The sequence below is a fragment of the Elgaria multicarinata genome, chromosome 13 (assembly GCF_023053635.1).
Source record: "Elgaria multicarinata webbii isolate HBS135686 ecotype San Diego chromosome 13, rElgMul1.1.pri, whole genome shotgun sequence".
In the NCBI taxonomy this organism is placed as follows: Eukaryota; Metazoa; Chordata; class Lepidosauria; order Squamata; family Anguidae; genus Elgaria; species Elgaria multicarinata.
In genome coordinates, this window is record NC_086183.1 from 21,762,824 (window position 1) to 21,780,105 (window position 17,282).

The window sequence follows — 17,282 nt, forward strand, 5'->3', positions numbered from 1 at the left end:
TTAAAAATTAGTACTTCTGGAGGTAAATAATTCTGTAGAGGCAGGGGCCACCACTGAAAAGGCCATCTCTCACATGCCCGGAACCTAAGTGATCTCACTGGTGGTCAAATGAAGAAGGGCCTCCAAGTGTGATCTCGACATGGCCTTTTCCCAATCTCACCTCATTGAGTGCTTGCCGGTCAGTCTTGGGCAAGTTCTTTGCTTGGTTGTCAGCCTCGGCCCATTCCTTCATCACCTGCCAAAGTGGAACAAAGTGATGAGTGCCGATGATCCGTCTGCTGAGAGCTTCACTGCTCATCCTGGCCCTGTAATGCACTTCCAAGTGTATCCTTCTCACACTCCATGTCTGGCATGGATGACATTTCAGGGCACTGTTATTGCTTGCAACTCTAGGACAGGGGTGTTGAACCTCTTTCAACCCAAGGGCCAAATTCCATTTTGGAGAAGCTCTCGGGGGTGTGTGTGTGCATTCCAGCAGTGGGCGGGGCTGAAAGCAAAAGGGGCAGGTCCAAAATGCCAGCATATTTTCGCCCAAAGCTCTTACTGACTCTAAGGCCCTTTCTAAACCTAAGGGTTATCCTGGGAAAATGGAGGGATTGTCCCTGCCTGCTCCCGGGATCCCCTGTGTGGCATTTGGATGCACAGGAACGATCCCGGGATATAGGGCTGGTGTAGACATGCCCTAACTAAGCCTTAGGAGAGATAACTGCACAAAAGCCAGCGAATCACCAAAGGATTGAGGGTTGGAGGAAAGAGGGCTGGGGCTGGGGGAAAGGGGATGAGAAGGTTTGAGGCCTACAGAGGCAAAGTAAAACGGTCAGGCCTTAGAGGCCTGGGATTTTTCTGTTGGGAAGGATAACCCTAAGAAGAGTACTTTCATTTCTCTGCTTAAGAGTCATTTATCCAGTTAAGTTTCATTCCTTCAAAACTGAAACAGTACTTTCTGTTTTGGGGGAAGAAGGTATAAAAGACTGAGGGAGCCAGCCAGTAGGAAAAGACCAGAGCATGAGGAAAGAGCAGGAAGAAGCAGCCTGAAGAAGTCTAGGTGCAGCTAGGGTAAAAGAATTTGCATTTTTGCAACTTTTATTTTCTTTTAATGCCTTTGTATCACTCAGCTCTATTGACTAAATACATTTACCTGTAATTTGGTTGTTTTAATATACTAGTAAACTGTTGTTTACTAGTATATTAAAGGCAGAGTGAGGCAACTTCCTCAGGTGGCAGATGTGGGGAGGGACAGCAGGTTGTTACAAGCACACAGCCTGTGCTGTACCCTGTCAACTATCCTGTTGCCCAGAGGTGCAGTAGAGGCAGTCAGAGTTGAAGTAAGATTCAAATGGCTTCTGTGCATGGAAGGTGGGTGGCAGGGGTGGGGTGGGGTAGGCACCTTGTCCCTCGCTTCAGCCAGAGTAACATACATTCTTATGTACATTGGCAATTAAAAATTCGAAAAGCTGGACCAGCGGAAGGGTGTGTGTCAAAGACACTCTTTGCCATTTGGCCTAGGGCCGGCCCTGCAATTACCTCATTGATCTGTCTCATGCGGCGCTCTTCCAGGTCCATCTTGGCCCGCAGGAAGTTGGCATGTTCGTTCCCGTCTCCAGGCATTTCAAAGTAAACATCCACTCCATCGGTGGGACGAGGAGTTGGGGTCACTGCAGGGGCAGGGGAAAACCATTACATGGGCCATCTCACACTATTGCCCCGCTCGTGCTCTTCGCTCCTCTGATGCCATGTTTCTCGCCTGCCCAAGGGTCTCTACTTCCCTTGCTCGGCTTCGTCCATTTTCTTCTGCTGCCCCTTACGCCTGGAACGCTCTTCCAGAACATCTGAGATCCACAAGTTCAATCGCAGCTTTTAAAGCTCAGCTAAAAACTTTTCTTTTTCCTAAAGCTTTTAAAACCTGATGTTGTTTGGACTCTATACTGTTAGTTTTACCCTACCCTGTGCCTGTTTACCCTACCCAGTGCCTGTTTGCATTCTCTTCCCCTCCTTATTGCTTTACTATGATTTTATTAGAATGTAAGCCTATGCGGCAGGATCTTGCTATTTACTGTTTTACTCTGTACAGCACCATGTACATTGATGGTGCTAAATAAATAAATAAATAATAATAAAGCCGGTCTCTCTACCTGCAGTCTAAAGCGACATCGGCAGTGCCCTGCAAGGAGGCTCTCCTGTCAGGTGAGACATCAACCCAACCTAACCTCGTCTTGCAGAACCAACCCATCCTTGCCCCTTAAAACAGGGGTGGGCAACTTGCTGCCCTCCAGATGTTTTGGCCTACAATTCCCATCAGGCCCAGCCAGCAGAGCCAATGGTGAAGGATTATGGGAGTCGTAGGCCAAGACATCTGGTGGCCTTCAAGTTGCCCACCCTTGCTTTAAAGTACATATGGCACTCATAGAGTACAAGCTGTGATGCTTGGCGAGTGAATCACAGATCCCAGCCATCACTTGATGCTGCAGTCATCAAGGGACGAACAAAATGGGTGGGATTTACCATTAGGCCATGCCATTGGAGAGAAAGCCCGGTTTAGACGCAGCACTCAGTTCAGCGTGGCTGGCCTGAACAGGTTTTGGCCTCATTCTCCTTATGGAGCGCTTGGATATATTCATAGCTTGAACAAACCGTAGCTTGCCAGAGTGTTTGAGTCAGTGTTTGAGTGTTTGAGTCAGGCAGAATAGGGAATGGAGAGGCAGGGGAATATGAGATGATCTAACACGGATTGGCCATTATGCAGAAGTGGGCCAAAACATTAACTTAATTATCTTAATTTGACTCTCCGTCAACATTAACTTAATTATCTTAACTTGACCCTCCCTCAACCTCTTCCTTGCAACTCATATTTGGGAGCCAGTGTGGTATGGTGGCTAGAGTATTGGATTGGGACTCAGGACATCCAGGTTCTTGTCCTCACTCGGCCGTGATGCTCACTAGGGATCTTTGGGCCAGTCGCTGACCCTCAGCCTAACCTACCTCACAGGGTAGTTGTGTGGATAAAATGGAGAGGAGGAGGACCGTGTAAGCCGCCTTGCAAAAGGAAAAAAGGTGGGGTATAGCTGTAACCAGAAATGGATCAACGAACGCAAAACTTTCCTGCCACTCCGTGGTACGACACAAGTTCCACAGCACAACTGAGCACCCGACAGGCCCTCGGTTCAGGGCGGGCCGAGGCACGCGTGCCCCCTCTCATGCCACGCTCCGAGGGATGCTTTGGCTCAATGGGTCTGCCCCTTCGTGCCAGGAAGAGCCAGGTTCCGCGCTGCCACCAAACAGACGGCCCATTGTGAGGAGGAGGAGGAGGAGACGTGACCAGGAGAAGCAGCTGAGCGCTTCCTGCCCATCCCTCTCCCTGTGGTTGCTGGCTCTGCTCATCCCAGCTTTCATGTGTCAACAGCCGTCCTCCCGTGGGAGAGATCCTGCAAACGGCACCCTTTAGAACAGCCCCCCAAAGGGAACGCTGACCTCAGCCAGAGCCGCTGGCAGCCACAGGCTTTGGGAGGCCCTCGGGATAAACCTCTTGCTGCGGGCTTCCCACGACTTTGCCACTGCCCATTCCCTAGCCCTCTTTCTGTAGGTCCAAACAGCACGGATACCCAAGGGGGAGATGGCAAGGAGGTTCTCTTCTCCCTTCTCGCTCACGTCAGGGCTTGCTCACTCCGATAAGATAGGGCAACTGGCAGCGACAGCAAAGAACAGTCGCTGTTGCAAGGCTGTGAGGCTCCAGAGGTAGGCAGTGCCACCCCCCTCCCCCCCCCCGTGGAGGAGTCAAGGGCCTTGGCACATGTCAAATGATGCCGATCCCTGGCACCGGCCCAGCCCTGCTCTCTCCGGCTTACCTTTGACGTCCTCTTCTGTGGTCTGCGTTGTGGTAGTGATGGTAGTCTGGGTGATGCTGTCATCGTAGTAACCTGGCTCCACAAAATAGTCATCCCAGGCAGGGGGGAAAGGGTCGGGGTCAGGAGCGCTGTCTCCAGGGCTCTCCTCCTCGTCCTCCTCATCCTCGTCCACCTCCTCTTCTTCCTCCAGGTCCCCATCTTCTTCCAGCTCCAAGCTCTCTTCCTCCGTTGGGATACGTCCCGTTGGAACTTTGTTGCTGTCGAAAGAGCTGTCAAAGTCAGGGGCTCTCCCGCCCCACTGATGCCTTAAGGAAGTGTGTTTGTATGGAGGGGGGGAGGGATGGAATTGAGGACACCTCTTGCAGATTGGGAAACTGGCAGGGTTTTCCCATTCAGCAGGACCTGTGAGTTGGGGAGTGTGAATCTTACAGGATGGGAGCAATTATGTAGCTAGGATTGTGGACCGCCTTGGGGCCACACCCCAAATTCAAGCCAAGGGGTACCAGATTGGGTCGAGGAGCCCCAAAGTGAATTGGAACAGGTCCGAAATGGTTCTGGGTGCTTCGATTTAGGGGGTGGTGAGCAGTTGCCCCTACCTGCTGCGAGTCCAACTGTGAGTCCAATGGACTCACCACTTGCCCCCTCTCTCTCTCTCCCCCTCCCTCCCTCCCTCCCCACTCACCCCTAGAACCTAGAAATGCTGCCCCTGCCACCCATGGGACTTACCTTAGCTGTACGTCCTCAATTAGAGCCACCAGTTTAAATGAAAATTGGGGAGGGGGTCTATAGTTTTCCTAGATCTATGGTTGAAGACTGTAAAGAGCCATTGTGACCATAGATGTAGGAAAACTACAGAGCCCCCATCATTGTTTAAAATGGTGGCTCTAATCCAGGATGCACTGCTAAGGTAAGCCCCGTGGGTGGTGGAAGTAATGGTTCTGGGGGCGAGCGGAGAGGGAAAGCGAGTCCAATGGCCGGCCCACTTTGGGGGGGGGCAGGGAGGATCTGAACCTCGCTTTGGAACCAAATCTGAAGCAGGTCGGCCTGGTCCACAAGCACCCTGAGCCACGTCACGGCCAATTTGGAGCTCCCAAATCAGCCTCCAAGGTGCATTGGGGTGGTGCCTTGAATTATGCTTAATTTAAAACCCCTTTTGGCCCAAGGGCAGAATTCCATTTCAGAGAAGTTCTTGAGGGGGCACATTCCAGTGGTGGGTGGGGTCAAAAGGAAAAGGGGCGGGGCTAAAATACCAGCATAATTTCGCTTACAGCTCTTACTGCCAGCCACTAACCTTAGGAGAAGCGCTGCAACCTTTTAGAATGGAGAGAAAAAGAGCCCCAAAGCCAGAAAACCAGCAAACAACTGTCATGGCCATCTGGAGAATCCTGGAAGGCCAGACTGGGACCCCAGGAGGGCTGGATTTGACCCCTGGGCCTTAGGCCCTGCACCTTTTATTTAAAGGTTGGATTCAAATCTGCTAGCAAAATTCCTCTGAAGCTCCAGACTGAGAAGCATCCAGCACCAAGTAAACCACAGTGTGAGAGGGGCGGATGGTGGCCGCAGCTCAGAATCATCTGCTCACCTGTGCTGGGCCTCCTCCCTCAGATGGGCTAGGATCTGGGGAGCTTCCGTGGCTTGTTCCAACCTGACAGGTGGAGGGCGCAAGGGGCAGCACACATACTCGACGCCCCGGAAGCGGTCAGCCCCACAGGGCAACAGCATGCCGTAGCTGTGAAGCTCTAGGTCCTCACCACTGCAGGCCTGGAAACCAGAGATGAAAAACCTCAAAGCTCTGCTAAGCAACACCCACTGGCTCTCTTTAGATACCAAAAGCCTGGCTTGTGCTAACTACGGTTAAGAATCCGCACAGTGGCTTGGTTTGGATGATCGTTCCTAGCTTGTGCTAGCCACAACTAAGAATCCACACAATGGCTTGGTTCCGATATCATACGAAAGCGTGGCTTGTACTGATTTTACCATTTTTGTCCACTACCTCTGTAGCCTAGTGAAACAACCCATGAACAATCCACAATTCTGGGTTCACATGTAATGATAACCCATGGTTTAAGCAATCCAGAGAGCCCCTTTGCCCCCAGCAGAGTTTGCTTTAAAACATACACCACCACGCCTTCACAAAGGCGCCCATGACCGCTCACCTCTTTTGCCACACTGTGCCAATACAAGTAGGTCTCACACGAGTCCATCTTCTCTTGGTGCAAGAATTTGCACTTGTCAGGCACAAGAAGGGCTTCGCTCACAAATTCGCCCACTGTGAGAGGGAAGAGTAAGCAGGAGCCAATGTTATTGTCCGTTATTGTGATGTACATGGCCATGTCATTTTATCATCACAACAGCCCTGCGAGGTAGGTTAGACCAAGAGAGACAGAGTGTGTGACTGGCCCAATGTCACCCAGCAAACTGTAGCTAAATGGGGGATTTAAACCTCAGTATACCCAGTCCTTTTCCTAACACTCTAACCCAGGCCCTCCAGATGTTGTTGGAACTACAGCTCCCATCATCCCTGAACATCAGCCATGCTGGCTGGGACTGCATGGAGTTAGTTTACAACAAGGTCTGGAAGGCCACAGATTCCCCATCCCTGCTCTAACCACTACATCACACTGTCTCTTGTCCTCTTCATCACTTAGCGAGACAACACCTGCTTTGCACGTCGCAACAGGGTTCAAGTCCTCATTATCTCCTGGTAACTGACTAAGATTGGACTAAGATTGTAATCCTATAAATGTCTACTCGGAAGTAAAATCCCATTCAATGGGGCTTATCCCCTGGAAAACGCATATAGGTTTGCAGCTTAAGATTGCGATTTTATGCATGCGGGCTTAGAAGTAAGGCCTACCGAAGTCAATGGGACTGACTTCAAAGAAAAAGTAAGTCTGGTATAGGGTTGCACTGTAAGGCACTCCCTCCTCCGGAAACACCCTGCACGTTGACGTTAAATGTGATATTAAATCTCACATTTAATATGACGAGCTGATTTTTGTCTAAATGGGCAGTGGGGAATCGTGACCCTGCTGAAGGAGGTATTTTGTTTTCATTTTAAAATTCTTTTCCTTGCTGCAATCCCAATGAAAATGATACCGTAGCATCATGGCCGCAAAGGGGCCATTAGCCCTGGCAAGGAAACCTCTGCCAGCACCAACCAAATCTTTTACGGAGGGGGAGATGTTTCCTTGTGAGGGGTTAAAACCTCCTTCCCATGGTTCCGCTCTTGATCACCCCTTGCCAATGACTGAGGGGAAAAGACCCACGTTCCTAGGCACGTTAAATGCCATCACACTTGTACTGCCAAGTCCTGTTCGCTCTTTTAGACGAGGGATAGGCCACTTGGTGCCCTCCAGATTTTTGGACTACAACTCCCATCAACTCTGGCCAGCATGGTCAATGGTCAGGGACTATGGGAGTTGTGGCTCAAAACATTTTGGACCAAGGGTGAGCAGAAAGTAGATTTCCAGATGTTTTGGATGTCAGCTCCCAGTATTCCTCAACCAAGCTGACAGCGGCATCTGAGAGTTGATGTTGGAAGCATCTGGAGATCTACCTTTGTCCCACCCTCGGTCCAAAATATCTGGAGGGCATCGGGCTACCTATCTTTGCTACTAGCAGTTCACCCTCATTCCCGGTTCATGGACGGAGGATCAATGTGGTGGTGGTGGTGATGTTCAAGACGGAGCTGTCCGCGGTTATTCCACATGCCACACTTACCCAGACACTGGTAGGGCACCACGATATGGTGGCCTTTGCATTTGGGCCGCCCCTTTTTGCACCAGTTGTCAATCATGACTGTCTGGGTGCCTTCCACAGCATTGGTGATCTGCAACTCGGGATACACCTGAAGGGGAACAGGAAGATGATCATGGTAGGACATTGACGAAAGAGATGGGGTCCTTCGGTCCTTCTCGCTTGGTCCTTTTCACCTGTGACACATCGAGGGAAGATGGTCCACGTGTGCCTCTTTTGGAGGAGACTCCTCAGAGAGGCCTACCAGGAGTTCCTAAGGAGCCTACCATCCAGGTCCTGGACAGGTCTGGGCCTGTTTAGCTTCAGAGATGGAACTAAAGCAAGCTCCTTCAGGCCATACTCAGAGCTCAGTAACCCACAGGAGTGGACATCTTAGGTGTATTCAGGGTGTGGGTACAAATGGTGATGATTCCATTCCCAGACTGAAGAGAGTTCAGGAGAGCCCCCTGTCAACGGGATTCAGCAGCAAGGGCCTAGGCAGGGGTGGGGAACCTCTTGTAGCCCAAGGGCCAAATTCAGTTTTGGAGAAGCTCTCGGGAGCCATATTCCAGTGGTGGGTGGTGCCAAAGGTGAAGGGAGCGGGGTGAAAGGGGTGGTGTCCAAAATACAAGACGTAACAGCATATTTTAGCTTTAGCGCTTACTGCCGATAACTAAGCCTTAGGAGAAGCATATAGAATGGGAAAAAGAACCACACAAAGGCTTGGAAACAACCTATTAATTGGTGGTTGAGGGGAGGAAGGGGACATGGCCGATTGGAGAACCCTGGAAGGCCTGTCAGGGACCTCCAAAGGGCCAAATTTGGCCCCTGGGCCTGTCGCTTCCCCTCCCCGGCTTAGGCACTGTGAGACACATCAGTATTTTGTGGGGCTGGAGGGTAGCGTTGCACTGTGCAAAAGAACCAATCAAGGGGTGCAGGGCAACCATGAAAGGGCCAGCCAGAGGTAAATTTTGGAAGCCAAGGTGGAAAAATCCAAAATGGTAGCCTCCTGGGGCAAGATTGACTGTGTTCTAGCTTGTTTTAATGCAGGTTGACCATATGAAAAGGAGGACAGGGCTCCTGTATCTTTAACAGTTGCATAGAAAAGGGAATTTCAGCAGGTGTCATTTGTATATATGGGAAACCTGGTGAAATTTCCTCTTCATCACAGCAGTTAAAGCTGCAAGAGCTATACTAGAGTGACCAGATTTAAAAGAGGGCAGGGTACCTGCAGCTTTAACTGTTGTGATGAAGAGGGAATTTCACTAGGTTCTCCATATATACAAATGACACTTGCTGAAATTCACTTTTCAATACAACTGTTAAAGATACAGGAGCCCTGTCCTCCTTATCATCTGGTCACCCTATTTAATGGGCCAGGATGGAGCCCAATGGGTCAGTTCTCTGCCCTCCTTTCATGTTGTTGCCCTTAATGGGACCCCCAAACCCCACCACTGCCTTGCTATGCTCCATGATAGGGTCTCCTCCGAGAAAGAGGCAGACACACTCTGTAGGAGCAGTGTAAAGGGAGGCAGACATGCAATCAGATAGATCTGGGCTTGAAAGGTCTCTCCATCTGGGAGGCACAGCATTTGGGTAGGCTGGGCTTGACTAACAACATGGTTGATTGCTTTACATAGTTTTTTTTATGCTTTTTATGTTTTTAAACTTTGTATATTTGTTTTTAATGTTTACTGTTTTAAACTTTTGTAAACCGCCCAGAGAGCTTCGGCTATGGAGAGGTATATAAATGCAATAAATCAATCAATAAATAGTTGCACTGCTACCTTGATGGCATTTTAGCAAATGAGGCATTTCGATGCCAATAAGTATATATTTATTTATTATAAATAAATCAGGAGGCTGTATGGTGGCAAACCTTCTCAGTGGTGGCCCCAATTGTGGTATGATCTTCCAGATGCGGCCTGCCTGGCACCAACGTTCTTATCTCTCTGGCACTAGGTTAAGACCTTTCTCTTCACTCAGGCATTTGGCAGCATACAATGAGTTTTTAAGCAGGGCCTGGATCTGTCTTATGGTTGGTTGTTTAAAACTGTTTCTAGATATATGTCGTCTCTCTGCGTGTGCTGTCTGTTTAGCTGTTTCTCTGTAAATGGTTTTAGACCATATAATTTTAGTGGCATTTGTTAGATTGTTTTTAAACTCTGTAAATTGCCCAGACAGCTTGGGCTATGGAGTGGTATAGAGATATAATAATAATAATAATAATAATAATAATAATAATAATAATAATAATAGATTGGAGCAGGGAGTTTAGAAATGCGGTCGCAGGTGAAGCAGACTTGGTAGTTGGAGGCCAGGTGAGAGATGCAGGTAGGTGGAAGGGGTTCAAAACCAAGGTGTGGGAACAGGTGCGTGCAGGTCTGTGGTACCTCCTGGCAGTAGCTCCGGATCTCCTCTGTGGTGCGGAAGCAGGTGTGGGTGCCAAAGGCATCAGGCTCCCAGCGCCCCGTCTGTACATTGAGGTGCAGGAGCTGTTTCCCACAGAACATGGCCACTTGGGGGGTCCCGAGCGTTGGGCCCAGTGCCGCTCCCATCCCCTGCAACACACAAATGGAGGAGAGATGATAAGCCAAAGCGTTCGGCAAAAACACCAAAGCACACACATTTGTCACCGCGGGAGGGGGAAGTCCCCTCTCGCAGACCGCCGCTGGCAAGGCGAAGGGGGTTCTCTGCTACGTGCCCCGCCCCACAACCAAGCTCCAAATCCTCACATCTACCTGCCCCGTTCTCCCTTTCTCCTGCCCTTCCCATCTTTGATTGCACCATCTCTCTCTCTCTCTCTCTTCTCCTCCTCAGCAACCACGGGGATGTTGTTGCTGTGGCAACGCTCCCCATGGAGTTGCCAGATCTTCTCTGTTGCCATGGAGACCAGCTCCCAAATGGAAATTAATACTGCATCACCAGCCCCTCCCCTCGGCAGTTTCTCATCTCGGGGCCCCCCTCCCACTCGCCGCTAGCACGGCCACCTCCTGCTCCCCCCCCTCCATCACCGTTCGCCACTCCTTCAGCCCCAACCTCTCTGCACTCCCATCCATTCCTCTCCGGATGACCACCCCTCTCGGATCCGTTTCTCACAGCCTGCGGGCAGGTAGCATCTCTCAGGGCAGAGCCAGCCAGGTGGGGCCTCCGCAGCTGGGTGCCACTCTATGAGACATGCACACCCAAGGGGTCAAGGAGCAGGTGCGGCCCCTGGTTTTATTTCCCCACCACCATCACCGCCATGAGGCTCAGGCCTGCCAGCCCCAGGCAGAGCCCGCGCCTGGCTCAGAGATGGGAAAAACAAAGCTGTTTTCATAACTTCACCCAGCTCAACCAAAAGAACAAACAAGGGCCCATTCACGCAACGCGTACAAGGTCGCCAAAGCAGGAGAAGGCACCAGAAAGAGGAAAGACCCCAGGCCCGAGCTAGACAAATAGCTGCAGGCTGGGACCGAAGGGGCCGGAGGAAGGAGTTATGGAAGTCCAAAAAGCTGGAGAAACAAGTGGCGGCCGTGCTGGCTACGAGCCAAGGGCTGTGTCCTTCGGGGTGGGAAGTCAAAGCCATGGCTAGGAAAACACGAGAGGAGAGGCTGGGGGGGGGGGGGGGGATTGACACACACTAGGGTTGGGTTGGCGGTGGGACCACAGGAGGCCACGGAAGAGGCGGAGATAGGCTGGCTTCAGGTTAGCGGAGCAGCAACAAGGCCGCCAGCATCCGCTGCTCTGCCACTCCCACTTTTCCCTGCAGTCCCAGCTCGGCCTGAATTTAACGTTTCCTGCCTCGGGTACATGGGCGAAGGTGACAGCTTGGATGAACATCAGGAAGCACCTCTCCTCCCAAAATGCAAATGGACCCTGAAACAAGAGGGTGTGTGTGCATGAGGGGGAAGGGGACAGAGAGAAGTAGTGGTTTGAGGGTTGGACCAGGACTCAGGAGACCCGGGTTCAAATCCCCACTCGGCCACAGAGCTCACCGGATGAACTTTGGGCCGGTCCCTGACTCTCAGCCTGACCCATCTCAAAGGGTTGTTGTGAGGATAAAAGGCAGAGGAGGAGGGTCGTGTACACTGCCTGGGAATCCTCGGAGGAAAAAGCGGGATGTGAATGTAATAAGTAAATAAAATGTAAAAAAATAAATAACGATGGGGCAGAGGCAGCAGGTACAAACAGGACCTGTCTTTTCCCTCTGGGCTAAATGATAGAGACCAGGCAATGAGGGGTGTGTGTGTGTGTGATATATATGGGGGAGGCCAATGGAGAAGTCAGGCCTGGATTAAGTTGGATCCCTGTGGCTAAGCTGGAGCTCTGAGCGATTAAGCAGCTGCTGCAATTTGGTTGAAGGGTGACCTCCCTTCCAGGCCAGGAGGGAGTGAGGATAGGCATCAAAACACACGGGGAAGCGTGTGCAGGGAGAGGGAGAAAGAAAAACGAGAGAAGGGCTGGGTTACTTCCTCAAATCGGCACCCTGCCCCAAAACCTGGCACCCGCACCCACGGGGGTGGCGATGGCTGAACCACAACAAAGGGGCAGCGAGGAACCACGGAAGCCGGGGCGGCAAAGAAGAGGTTAATTGGCACCAGGATTAATAAGTGCAGTGCTAATCCGCCCCCCCTCCTGCTTCCCCTCCACAGCACTTAGCGAGATGAGATAGAGGGGAGGGGAGGGGTGGGGAGGGGAGAGGAAGCGTCCACCTGGTTTTCCCTTCCCTCTCCACAGCAAGGATCTCTTAACTTGTGGGAGGGAGGGCAGTGGGGGAGGGCTGCCACAGCAGCAAGGTGGTGCATGGGAGATTGCAGCTATCCCAACTTCGCCTTGGGGAGGGGGTCTGTGATGGAGGGAGTTCAAGCAGACTGTAACCGCCCCCCTCCCGGCCCCCAAGAGAGAGAAACAAGGGCTCTGTGTACGAGAGATGGACTCAGCTTCTGGGATGTTTTCTCCTCGTCCCTGGAAGCTACCCTTTCCCAACTGCGCCCCTCGCTTCTCTCTCCAGCCAATTCAGGATGCTCAGTGGATCACTGCAGCACCAGCTGGCCCTACAAGATGGGGGCCGAGCAAGGAGCAGCAAAGATGACAGGCCGCTTGCACGCAGAGGAAGAGGAGAGAGGCGGATGGAGAGGCACCCCCAATTTCAGGGGGGCGGGAGGGAGGGAGGGAACCCCTCACCCACAGAGAGGATGGGCTTGAATAGTCACTCGTCCTTGCTTCTGAAAGAATACAGGCCACAGATTGTATTCCTTCCCCAGAGCTGGGGAAGGGGGCAATTTTAGCCATCCCCTCTCCACAGCACTATCTTCTTTAAGTGAGCCCTTAACCCCTCACGCACCCACACACCTGCCACCCTGGCTGAGCTGAAATGACCTGGGATGGAGAGAGACCACTACAAAAGGGAATTGGCAAGAGATCAAGCTGCTGCGTGTGCGTGCACACGCGTGTGAGCTGACCTGGGGCATCTGTACAGCGTGTTTGACCTCAGCCCCTTGTCTCAAAGAAAGGAAGCAGCCTGCTCTAATCGCAGGTCACAGTCTCTGTTTGGTCCAACACGCCTAGAGGGTACCAAATTGGGGGAAGGCCATGCTACATAGGTAGGTTGTGCTGGACAGAGGGAACATTGGAGTCACAGAGTCGGGAGGGGACCCCAAAGGTCATCCAGCCCAGCTTTTTACTGATGTACTAGAAATTGCTTACATTTCAAGGAACTAAAACTATGTTCCAATGTAAGAACGATCGTAACTCAATTGCATGTCCAATTGGGACGTCTTTCTTTAATTATTGAGTTGGCCTAGCCCTACAACTCCCATAATCCCTGACCATGCTGGTTGGGGCTTCTGGGAGTTGTAGTCCAAAACATCTGGAAGGCACCAGATCACCTACCCTGGGACTAAGCTGCAGGCAGTTTCCTGCCAAGGAAAAAAATGAAATAAAGTAAGCTCTCCAAACACCAGAAAGTCAAGCAGAGAGAAACAAGGGAGGAATGCCCTGGGCACAGCCCTTATGCCGGTATCACTTTGAAGAGGCGGAGGGAGAAGGATGTCAGGCCCATTTGGCCTTATTCCTAGCTAATAAGAATGTAAGAATTGTGTTGCTGGAACACAACCCAGGGGTACAAAGAGCCCAACATTTTGCCTGCAACCACAGCTGGTGAGATGCCTTGGAAGAGCCTAGGCAGGATGTGATGCAACAGGCCTGCCCTGTTGCTTGTGCCCATACTCTAGCAACGAGGTCCACCGACTCTATTGATGGAAGCTCCACTTGGCTTCTCATCACTAACAACCAGTGAAAAATGGGACCTGCCACAAAATGTTGCCGTCTGGAGTCCATGTGCTCCTGTCTAGCCAGCCATGCCCTTTTCCACGATACTCCATTACAGTCCCTCTCAATTTCACCTCCCTCCAGCAGACTCCCTGTATTCTGTGGCCATCAAGCATGCTCAGTCCTCACTGGGCTGGGGGATGAGGGGTTTTGGGTGTGTGTGTTCCCCTTTAAGAGAGCTTCGGCTATGGGGCGGTATATAAATTTAATAAATAAATAATAAATAAAAAAAAGTATCTCTACTCTAAAGTTTCTTTGTACTTGCACACACCTCTGAGCTCTGGTACTATTTTGGCTACCCCGGGGTTAGTATTTGGAGAATGAGATTGCTGTGACACCCCCCCCCCCCCATGTATGTATTTAAACCGAGCAGCTATCACCATCATAAGAATACAGTAAGAACCGGCCTCCATGGGGTTGCTGTGGTCACAGTTCCTAATAGGAGCCAAGCCCCATCTGAGAGCACGGCGCTGAATGCCATGTGGGGCAGAGGTGGCAGGGAGAGATCACACACCTCTAATCAAGAAGCAGCACATGGCTTCTTTGCTGCCATTCAACACAGAGGAGGGGATTTCCTAAGGTAAGCGAGAAGCAACACCAAGCCAACTTTGTCGCCAGCTAGGCTATTTAGCCTTGGAAATTTCTCCACCGTGGCAAACACAACCGGGGCTCCTCTGATGCAACCCCTGAACCCCCTCCCCTCTCCCGCGGTGAAAGCTGCAGACAATTTGCCTAAGGAACAAAGCGAGAAAAGCAGAGGGAGGCAATGTCGCCCCTGCCATCCCAGGACAAACAAGGAGCTCGCCTCAAAACCCAGGCTTTGGAGAGGGACCCTTTGCTACAGTGGTGGTGGTGGGGGGGGAACCGAGCACAGTGTTTTAACAAGGCACTAGCAAGAGGATGTGCCTGCATCATATCCCAAAAGGCCAGGAAAAAGCAGGACTTTCAGAGGGGCGCCTTTGAGTGGGAAAGACCTGCAACCTCTCACCAAAGGGTTACGACACCTCCTCTGGGCAAGCCAGCCAGCTAGCCAGGACGAAGAATGGCCCAGCGGCTTTGAGCAGGGAGAGAAGAGGCAGTGGGTTCTGGCCAACCAGAAAGGCCAAGCCACACTGATTGATATCTGCCATCGGCGCGCCCGCTTTGCTTTGCTTTCTAAATTGGAACAGGTGCAGGGGACTCCGTATTTAACTGGGGCAGAAAGAAGGGTGTTCACCTCTTCTCCTCCACACCATTTCCCTCAATCTAGGTGCCCCCCCTCCAAAGAGGTCAATAACCCCACAGAGGGAAGAAATACAGTTGCTGAAGATTCCAGACAGGGCAGCAACCCCCATAGAGCAGCATCCCAGACAGACAAGACATCTCACAATTCAGTCCTGATGTTATCGGCCTGGTGGGGTGGGGACACTGGTCCCCATGAAGGGTGGCAGGTTAATAGCACAGATGGAGGGTTCCAACCAGCACCAGGGATGGTTTGGCCTGCTAGTCTCTCCCTGCCATGCAGATGGCAAATGCTCTGCAGGCCCCATCCTAAGGGATGTAGGGGTCATCTAATCTCATTTCTACCAAGCCTTGCTTTTGATGCTTTCCCTTCCTCGGGCAAAACAACCTCTGATTCACCCTCATTGCTGTGCCAGGTGGATAGGTTAAAAGACCGCCAGAGAGAGGCCTGCAAATTTTGGCTGGTGGACCATTCTCCCAAGGGCCGGCCCTACCATAAAGCAGAGTGAAGCTGCCACCTCAGGGAGCTGATCTCAGGTGTCGGCACAAAAGGACAGTGAATTATTGCCTCGATAAGATATTATCCTTGCTGGAGTTTTGCTCCCCAGGAAAGGCGCTTGTGGGATTTTTCTGCTTCAGGTGGCCAAACAAAACCTGGGCAGACTCAGGCACCTTGATGAGGGGTGGTCTGTCGTTTGCTGTACCACCTCAGGCAGCAAAAGCATCTTGGGCTGATCCCGTTTCACTCAATAGGTCGATGCAGCTTGCTCGCAGGCAAGCCAGAAAGCAAACTAAAAAGGCACAGAGGAGCAACACGCCCCAAAAAGGGTTCAAGTAACTGGTTCTAAAATGTCCCATCTGTTTACAAGGAGGTGGCGGCCCCAGATTCTCGACCCGAGTTGCTCTGTCCCACCCTGTGATGGGGAAGGGGGATCGGAGGGAGGGAGCGAGGAGAGAATGACCCCCCCCAGATCTCTTATCAGTTTGACCAGGGCTCCCCACCAAGCAGGCGGAATGACTGGGTGGAGTTTATCCGCTCCACAAATACCTTCCTTTCTCCAAGAGGAATGCAGGAAAACAAACAGAAAAAAAAGAAGAAGAAAGAAAACCCAGATGCCAGCTTCTTTGCACACAGACTTGGCACTGGCCGCGCAGGCAGATCGGGAGGGCGGCTGCTTGGCTCACCTCCCCCGCCTCCCTCTCCAACAGCAGCAGCCCTTTGCCTGGCCATCACCTACTCTTTCCCTCCCGTAACCCCCTCCCCTCTCTCCCCCCAACCTAAGCCCACCCCGTCCAGGCAAAGATTTCCCGATAAGCGCCTCCTAAGCCTTCCATGGAAGCAGGAGAGGGAAGGCGATCTCATCGCCAGGTCTCTCTCCCTCGCTGACCTTGGGCAGCCCCCTCCCCGCGACACCACCTTGAGCGCGCCATCGTCTCGCCCCCCCCTCGCCCCGCCGCCTGCTATAAAGGCGCCCCGTCGAGGCTCGGCGGCGGCGGCGGGAGGCTCTTTCGTCAGCCCGCCCCACCCCCTCGCCAGGCTCACCTGGGTGTTGGCTGCGGCTCCGGGGCCGAGGCAAGAGCTCAGCAAGAGCAGAGGCGCCAGGAGGCAGCGCGCAACGAAGGCGCATCCCGACGACCCAGCCATGGCTCGCCTCCGTCCGTCCGCCCTCTCGCTCCCTTTTTTGGCCGAGGGCTCTGGCTGGATCCTGCGCGCCGCGGCGGTTCGGTGCTTTCGCAGGGCAAAAAGGACGGGGTGGGGTGGGGGAGGAGGAGGACGCTGCGGATCAAGTCGCTTCTCCGAGCTGGGTTGCACCAGTTCAAGCGCGCTGCTGTTGCGGCTCCCAGCTGGGCTGTGACAGGAGGACCTGGCCCCGTCGTCGCTGCTGCTGCTGCTGCTGCTGCTGCTGCTGCCTCCGCCTCCTCCTTCCCCGCTGCTGCAGCCTTCTGCTCGGCCCCTCCCGCTCTGCCTGCAGCGACGTAACGCCCAGCAGGGAGGAGCCGGAGCCGCAGCGCCAGCCGCCGCCTGGAGGAGGGACTCGCTGGCGGGAGAGGGAGGGAGGCAGGGCGAGGCGGAGGGGCGGCCCGACGGAAAGGAGGAGAAAGAAGGGTCGGGCAGGGGGGTGGGGAGGTACCCTTCGCGGCGGATGCTCCTTTGCAAGGAGCGAAAGG

The 17,282-nt window shown here is 52.6% G+C and overlaps 1 protein-coding gene across 2 annotated transcripts in view; it reads right to left on the reverse strand.

Annotated features, from left to right (window-relative positions):
• Nucleotides 1–17,037, reverse strand: part of APLP1 (amyloid beta precursor like protein 1) — a 50,534-nt gene extending 33,497 nt beyond the window's left edge. For both annotated transcript variants that reach the window (XM_063140688.1, XM_063140687.1), the window contains exons 1-8: nt 16,657–17,037; nt 9,974–10,141; nt 7,566–7,692; nt 5,999–6,111; nt 5,425–5,603; nt 3,843–4,099; nt 1,525–1,655; nt 161–235 (exon numbers count right to left, since the gene is read on the reverse strand). In XM_063140688.1, the coding sequence (XP_062996758.1) occupies nt 161–235; nt 1,525–1,655; nt 3,843–4,099; nt 5,425–5,603; nt 5,999–6,111; nt 7,566–7,692; nt 9,974–10,141; nt 16,657–16,758 (1,152 nt within the window). In that variant the 5' untranslated portion in view covers nt 16,759–17,037. The remainder of the gene's footprint in view (nt 1–160; nt 236–1,524; nt 1,656–3,842; nt 4,100–5,424; nt 5,604–5,998; nt 6,112–7,565; nt 7,693–9,973; nt 10,142–16,656) is intronic.
• Nucleotides 17,038–17,282: the final 245 nt, after the last annotated feature.